The sequence below is a fragment of the Oxyura jamaicensis genome, chromosome 13 (genome assembly GCF_011077185.1).
Source record: "Oxyura jamaicensis isolate SHBP4307 breed ruddy duck chromosome 13, BPBGC_Ojam_1.0, whole genome shotgun sequence".
Classification (NCBI taxonomy): Eukaryota; Metazoa; Chordata; class Aves; order Anseriformes; family Anatidae; genus Oxyura; species Oxyura jamaicensis.
Genome location: NC_048905.1, coordinates 12,480,282 through 12,487,847, shown reverse-complemented (window position 1 = coordinate 12,487,847; position 7,566 = coordinate 12,480,282). Strand labels below are relative to the sequence as shown.

General features: G+C 47.1%; 1 protein-coding gene across 2 annotated transcripts in view; it reads left to right on the top strand.

Annotated features, from left to right (window-relative positions):
• GALNT10 (polypeptide N-acetylgalactosaminyltransferase 10) overlaps positions 1-7,566 on the top strand; it is an 81,699-nt gene that overhangs the window by 816 nt on the left and 73,317 nt on the right. Inside the window, exon 1 of one of the 2 annotated variants that reach the window (XM_035338592.1) lies at positions 319-468. The exons of the other annotated variant lie outside the window; for it this stretch is intronic. Coding sequence (XP_035194483.1) covers positions 334-468 — 135 coding nt within the window. The 5' untranslated portion in view covers positions 319-333. Of the gene's footprint in view, positions 1-318; positions 469-7,566 lie in introns of those variants that run through there. 2 annotated transcript variants of the gene reach the window in all.

Below are 7,566 nucleotides of genomic sequence, written 5' to 3'. Positions count from 1 at the left end.
GCGTGATGGGCTTCTGGGGGGTTCTGGGGGTGCTGGTGGGATCCTGGAGTGTGTACGGGGCTGCTGGGGGGGGTCTTGGGGGTGATCCTGGATGTGTGGGGGTTGCTGGGGGGGGTCCTGGGCGTATGGGGGGTGTTGTGTGTGTATGGAGTGCCCAGCAGCGTGTGGCTGCAGTGGGTGGGGGGGCAGAGCTCAGCTGTGGTGTCTTCTGTTTGTGCATGCGTGGAGGAGAGGGCTCTTGAGGACCCCCGCCTGTATCTCAGTGTCTTGGGGGGGGCTCATCTGGCCCCCCTTTACATGGGGAAGGGGAGCAGCTGCCTCACAGCAGCAGGGATGGGAGATGTGGCCCCAGGGGGAGGCAGTCCCCCGGGAGGCTGTGGCAGGAGGGAGGCTGCCTGCCCGGGGAGGCTGCCTGCAGGGAGGGCGCCGAGCGTGGCTCCTGTGAGAAATGGGAGCAGCTGTCTTGACGTAAGCTGAGGAGAGAAGGGGCTCGTGTAGGGGATGGGTCGGAGGTGGAAGGCGAGTACTTTCTTGGCAGCTTAAGGATCCGGAGACCAGAGGTCTGCTCGCCTTTCTGGCGGGGCTTGGTAAGGGAATAAAGCAGGATCTTTGCTCTAAGGAGTAAGGAAGGGAAGTTTGCCCCCTCCTTGCAATGGAAAGAATAGTAAATGTGTCTCCTGATGGTGTCCCTTCTGCTCCATTTCTCTTCACGTGTCTCAGAAAGGTACGGGGAATGCACATCACCAGTTACTTCGGGGTCCCCATGGACCTTACGGCAAGGGCTAGCAGAAAGTGCTGGGTGGAGCGTGAGGGTGATGCCTGTGCCCTGATCCTCCTCTGGGGAAAGAAGAGCACGTAGCTGTTCCCATCGGGGCAGGGGATACCTGCTGGGTACCTGCTGCTTGGCAGTATTCCAGCAGACGACTGCATTCTTTGCTCGTCCCTCTGGGGTAGTAACAGGCGACTTAACAGGCAAACTCCTCTGCTTAATGTGAGGGACAGGAATGCTAGATCACCCGGATTAGCCGTTTGTAAGCTCAGTTTAGCTGCATTTACTTTTGGCTCTGTAGTTGTTTTATCCCATCCTTGGTTTGGCTTTGTACCATTACGAATGATTGGGGCTTGAAAGCCTGAAATGTCAGCGTGTAACTATCGGTTCAGCTCCTCATTCAAAACCACTTAAAACTCTTAGTTGTCTCAATCTTCCCCTCCTCGGAGACTTGCCATTACAACTGTACCATAAAGGTGGAGAAACTTAGTGTGGCAATTTCTGCTCGGAGAGCGAGGAGGCTCCAGGAACGAGGTGCTGAGGTTGAGCTATTCCTTCCCAGCAGAAACATTTTTCAAATTCAAGCATTTCAGGTAAGCCAAGACATAACCATGATTGTGTCCTGGTCGTATGCCATGCTGATAGGGGAAGAAAAGAGCAAGTCAGCCGGTACCTGCCGTAACGTGGGCTTGCATAGCAGACCCCAGACCTGCCCAGAAATCCTTTTAACACACAGTGATCATTACATGCCTGCAGTTCCTGATGTTGCTGCCTTATGCTTGTATTTCTGTTGCATGCAGGCGATCTATTTCGCATGACTGACAAAATTAAGCCCTGTAGGCCACTGCTGCACAGCTCCACGTAGTACAGCGTTATGGTGAAATGAAGACCAGTGTAAAATCATGCCTCTTCTAGAGGTTGTGAAGGAGGAAGTTGGTAATTATTCTCAGGCTTCAAAGTTCCTTGCTGGAGGTAGCAGTTAATGCTGGTTAAATCTACGAGGGCTGAAAATACAATAAAAAGCTGAGTTTTTATTTTTCATGTTCCAAAATCGTCCCTGTGCTGCGGGCCTTGGGTCGGAGCAGCTGTAGGCCAGGCGCTTTGTACGGGGCGGTGCGTCACTGCTGGTTTTGGTGTGTTGTCTTCTCAGAATTAAGAAATGTCATATTGCTTGTTATACAGAGCTTTCATCCTATTTTTCTTTATGCTATGTCTGTTTGAAGCATGATGGCTGTCAGTAAACTGAGATCTGCTGTTTTGGGTGTGTGGTGAGCTGGGCAGGAAATGTCTGTGCCGATTACAGGAGAACTTGAAATAAAAGCTCTCTGCGCTTGTGTAAAATCGCAGTTGCTGGGTCTTAGGCTGAAGGCTCAACCTTCCTGTCTAATTAATGGGGATCTACGGGTGGCAGTGGGGCTGGCAGTAAAGATACACGTCTTCTCACATGCATATATTTTTGAAAGACTGGGCCCTGAAACGGTAGCTTGTGTTACACTGAGCAAGGGAAAACATACCCTGAAGGAGAGCTGGCTGTCTTGGTAAAAATAATTTCAGATGATGCAGAATAAAGATAAAACTTTTTTTTTTTTTACTGTTGTCATAGAGTTATCTGCCAGCTGACTGCAGAGAGTTTGTCTGTTGGGTGTCTTCAGTTCTGGTGGCTCCTGTCTCTCCCTTGGTCCTGACACATACTCACGGTTTTGGTGCTTACTGATCAACTTCAGCTTGTAGATGAATTTACTGTTTGTCTGCTCGTTCACAAAGCTATATGTAACAGCCGACTTCTTAACACCAGTACTCTAGTTTAAGACCACAGGAGGCTATATCATTAAAAGAATGATATGCGTAGCAGTCAGGAAATATTTTTTTCTTTCTGGCTTTAATTTGCCTGCTTGTGCAGGCTAATCTTTGAATTGAAGATGTTTCAGATGTGATCCAGAAATGAGCTTTCCAATGAAATCCCTGTCCGTGCTCATTCTTTTGCTTAAATAGTGTCTGCTGTTCGGTAATTTTATCTTTCAGAGTAACAGCAAAAGTGCAGAAAAGTTCTAAGAAACAGTTGAATTAAAACAATAAAAAGCACTTCTTAGAAAATACAGTTTCAGTACTAAAACTTCTTAAATTGCGCAGGGGGTTTGTATGGTAGTGTGCCTTGTGAGGCTTGTTACCTTCAAAATGGCAACGTATCAGTGCACACTATTTTACTTTATTTAATCTTTCTAGTGGCTGAACCAAACGTGTCAGAAATTAAGCAATCAGAAGCCATGTAAATATATTCTAGGAAAGATTATGCTAAGTTGTTTTTGCAGAAGTGCCTAGGCGGCTAATTGCTTCTGTGTTTACATGTTGAGGGGAAAACATGGTGGCTGAAAATAATGCATTGCCTTAATGCCGGGGTTAGGTCGGCCTTCTTCCTTCCTTCTGCCATCAGGTTTTTTCTTCTGGAGCTCTGCTGGCTGGCTCTCCATCCCTGGGGAGAGGGGATGGCCTCGAGTTGTTAAAGTCCTGCTAGAGATGTCATTAGGAAAGACAATTCGTTGAGTTTCTTTGTAATACACCCGCATGTGCAGAAGTTTCCTTTATCATTATGTATTTACAGTTACTCATCGGACGATATGAACTAGCAACTCCTTTTTTCATGGGCCATGTAACAGCTTTGGTCGGTGTGGTGGCTTTCAGTAGGGACAATAGGATCAAGGTGCTAAAACGTTTCTGCTGACAACAAAAGTATTAGCTTAGTGGCTTCTTATGCTGGTGAGAAAAAATGGCAGTATGTGTATATTGGCATGCTCATGTAGTGCAGATTGACTTCGGTGTAATTTCATCTTTTTTTAACAAGTATTCGATAGGTAAAAAACATATGATCTGTAGGTGTGGGGGACTGCAAGAGAAATTCAGCCTGTTCCTTCTGTCTCGAATCCCCGCTGTCCGCCTCAGAGGCTGCTGGGCATCGTCAGCTGAAATGTTTGATGTGTGGTCCTGCAGCGTGCAAAAACAGTGATGAGGTGGGCTGTGGGCTGGCTGATTATGCTTGGGCTAATGCAAGTATTTACGTGATTTCTAATCCTCTGCAGAGATGCTGCTCTCTACCTGTCTGGTCGGGCAGGAGATCCGTGTGATGTGCCCTGTTAGGGGAATGGGGCATTTGAACTCCGGGAGAGATTAAGCTTGAACGTCTCCTTCTCTGAATTGCTGGATAAAAGCACTGGAGCAAATTAGCAGCCTTTCACTTTACGCATTTCATTTGATATGATGCATGCTTTATAAAGTCACCCTGTAGCTTGTTGTAATAGTAATTTGTGTTCTATAAAAGCACTCGCGAGCATGATGGAAGTGTATAAATCACATAGCTGATTGTGTGGTGCCCTCTGCTGCCAGCTGTACCTGGCTGCTCGTGGCTCGGCAACAAGGCACGAGCTGCAAACGGGATTGAAAAAGGCTTTGTGAGAATGCAGCCCTTGGACAATTTGGGGTTGTAAACTTTGGCTTTCGTGCAATTAGGCTTAAAGCGTCCAGGCTGCATTGCCAAAAAAGCAGCCCTGTTATGGCTGGGTGGTTAGGAGCTGGGAGCAGCACGGTGCTGCCTGCCCAGCTGCTGCTGCTGCTCGTGTCCTCTTCAGCAGCAGAAGATGATCGGCTTTGCCATCCCGGCCTCAGGGCAGCGATGAAACTGTCACCGATTGTCAGCTTCACGTTGCGGCTGGCAAGCGCTGACCGGGAATGGTGTGGCTTAGCAGGCTTCCCCTGCTGCCAGGGCTTCCCGAGGGCTTGGGGAGAGGGAGAGGAAAACCTTCCTGCTCTCTGCCAGCCAGGGGTGAATAGAAAGCCAACTCATCGTGCTTCCCGTGCTGATGTCTTTGGCAGCTAAACTGGTCGTGCCATAGACCTCGCTGCCTGGTGGCTCTCAGCCCTCTGTGGGATGGCTGTGTTATCCCTTCTGTTTGCTGGTTGCTTGTCTGCTGATACAAAAGCAAACTTTGGAAACCTTATTTTGATAAGCACAGAGTAAAGCAATTGACATATGAGAGGTAAAGTGCAAGTGTTCAAGATAAAAAACAGTTTTTTATGCCTGATTTCTAGTATAGGCTACTGTAAAGTTCATTTTGCAGCTGCACCAAAATAATGAGCAGTTTCTCCTGGACTGGTTATGTGTGGTACTGCAAAGTGAACAGAAGTGAAAGCCCTGTTTCCTTCTCCAAAGAAAGGAAAACAAGGGTTTGGAGCACATGAAGTGGCTAACCCGTCTTGCAGCCGTGAAGTTCAAAGTCCAACTGGGAAGGGACGTTGGCTAATAAATTGGGGCTTTCCCTGGTCTTGTTACTCCTTAACTGGTGGTCTTAACTGTGATGGTAACACAGAGCTGAGAGCCCAAACAGGCTGTGCTCTAGCTACTATGCTGCACGAAGATGAAAGGTGTGTTATATTTGCTGTTCTGCTGGGGTTCTCCTCTTGTGAAGCAGATGCTGTTACCAGCCTAGGTGTGCCATGGCTAGCTGTTCAAACGTGTTCTGTCCAAAGCTCTTAAAAGCTGTGATGCATAATTCCTGTCCTCGAAGGAAAATTTCAGCAGGAAAGCTTTCTGGCTCCTGACACCCCGACTGCTTTGTAGGTCACCAGTGAAAACTGTAATCATACAGGGATCTGCAGAGCCGTTCATTTTTTCCCATATGAATGGGGATCAGATGGAGAGACAACGAGATTTGTGAGCAACTGCACTTACAGATACCCTGTCAGGTAACCGCCATGCACTTGACCAAGTGGGCTGAGAAAATAATGGGAAGCTTCTTACTGCCAGTGACGTGTTGGAGTCAGGCAAAAATGCTTTCCAGCAGACCTTTAGTTACATAGTGCTACCTTCCACTCCCTATTTAAATACAATTGCAGTCATCGCTATAAAAAGATAAGGAGCAGCCGTTAACCCTGCCATCACTCTTGTTGGCTTCCCTGGGGAGCCACCTGTAACCTCACTTGCGTTGTGTAGGAGTGGGCCTGGGTTAACTTAACACAGAGGAAGAGCACCCTGCATGCTGCTCGTGTCTCTGCAGCCCTGTCCTGACCCAGGCCGCATGGGCAGGGAGCCCTCAGGCTCCCCCTGAAAAGTACGGAGCTGCTGGGGAGAGTCAGGAGTTGGTAGGAGGTGTTGCTCTCGGTGCTTGAAATATCACTGGGGAAAAAAAAAAAAAAAACACCTTGTGCTGCAGAAATGCATTTGGAGCCCCTGTGAAAGCAGGTGTTCCTACGTGCCAGCTTGGCATTGTGCTGAGAACAGCAGAGCTGTCGTTTGTAGGCTTTTTCGGAGTGCACCCCAACCAGCATGTAGTGTGCCCAGTTTCATGGCACAGCGTGCTTCAGGGTGGCGGAAATGTGTGTGTGAGCAAAGCTGATGTGGTATTTACCATTAGAGGACTTTGCCTCTCTCCAGGGTCCGTCACGCCTCATGTTTTCCATGTTATCTCTGTAGAGCGACCTCGGTAAGTTGTGCAGCTTTAAATAGTTTGATAACATAAATATTGCATGATATCGTGCAGACACAGGGACAGAGGTGGCTGCAGTAACTTCGTGCATGTGAAATCCTTGAAGAGTAGCAGAGAGGTGCTCTCAAGTTAAGTGACTGGAATGCATGTGCACATTTCCTTCTGAATCACCTTCACTGGAAAATTGGAAAGGAATTTTTCCATAGCTGAATGGATTAAAAACTGGAAAAATCTGGTGGGATATACCGGGATGGTAATGTACAGCTTGGCCTGGGATTCCTCTGCTTCTAGAGAGGCTATAAGACAAACTCTGACTTTACTTCAGATCCCAGTTTGTTTGCAAAACTGGTAACTCTCAATGTTTTTTTAGCAGTGAACGGAAAGCATGGATCTGTTATCTGATTTCAGACTCCTGAACAAGTCCTGATGCTCAAGTAGCTTTCAAGTGTCTAACAGTGATGCTCTATTCCCTAATCCATAGCACCCTCCCTCCTCCTTTGTTTTTACACTTTTTTCTTTTGTTTGCCATTAAAAAAAACAAACAAAAAACTTTCAAGCTTTTCATTATCTCCTTCAGAGTTTCCTTGTGGTTTTACTTTCAGATCTGGCGTGCTGCTCATGCCTTTTAACAACCCGGGGAGCTAGAAGTGTTACTAGTCCTGCTTTATTCAACTTGAAGCATAACCCCTCGGTGGTAATGGTATCTCTTCTGTCAGGGTAACTGACACCGTGGTGTTATTTGCTGCATTTTGTGTTACCTTGACTGGATAATGGATAGGTAACAAGGGTGGGAGTGTTTATCTACACGGCTTTGTTACGAACATAAGTAGTACTGGATATCAAATTATGGCTGACGTGTCAGACTGTGCCTCTTTTGTTGGTAGATTTAAAGGGTCTGGCCACGATTGCAGAAAGCTACAGATAAGTAAATCGAAGTAGAATGCAGTTAGCAGGCTGCCCCTCCTTCGCAAATACTTTGGTAGAAGAAGTAACCTCTACCTCTGCTGGCAGCTCTGCATCCAAGTCCTGCGTGCCCCTGAAAATATCAGAAATATGTCACTTGACATCTCTGCTTATTGTTCATAAACTTGATAAAGCTTTAAATTGCAGCTTCAAAGAAGGGAGGTCTACCACATCTTGGTCCTTAAATCTGCTTTTCTTTCTAAATAATTAGCTCTTTTCCCTGCCCTTTTGCAGTTGCTTCATTTTCTCTAATCTTAGCTCCAGGGTTAAAAGAGAGCTCTCTAGAGCATATATCTATAATTAAGGCTTTTCAACCACAGCTACAGCGGAGCATAAGCAGCGCTCCAGTCTTGCCAATAC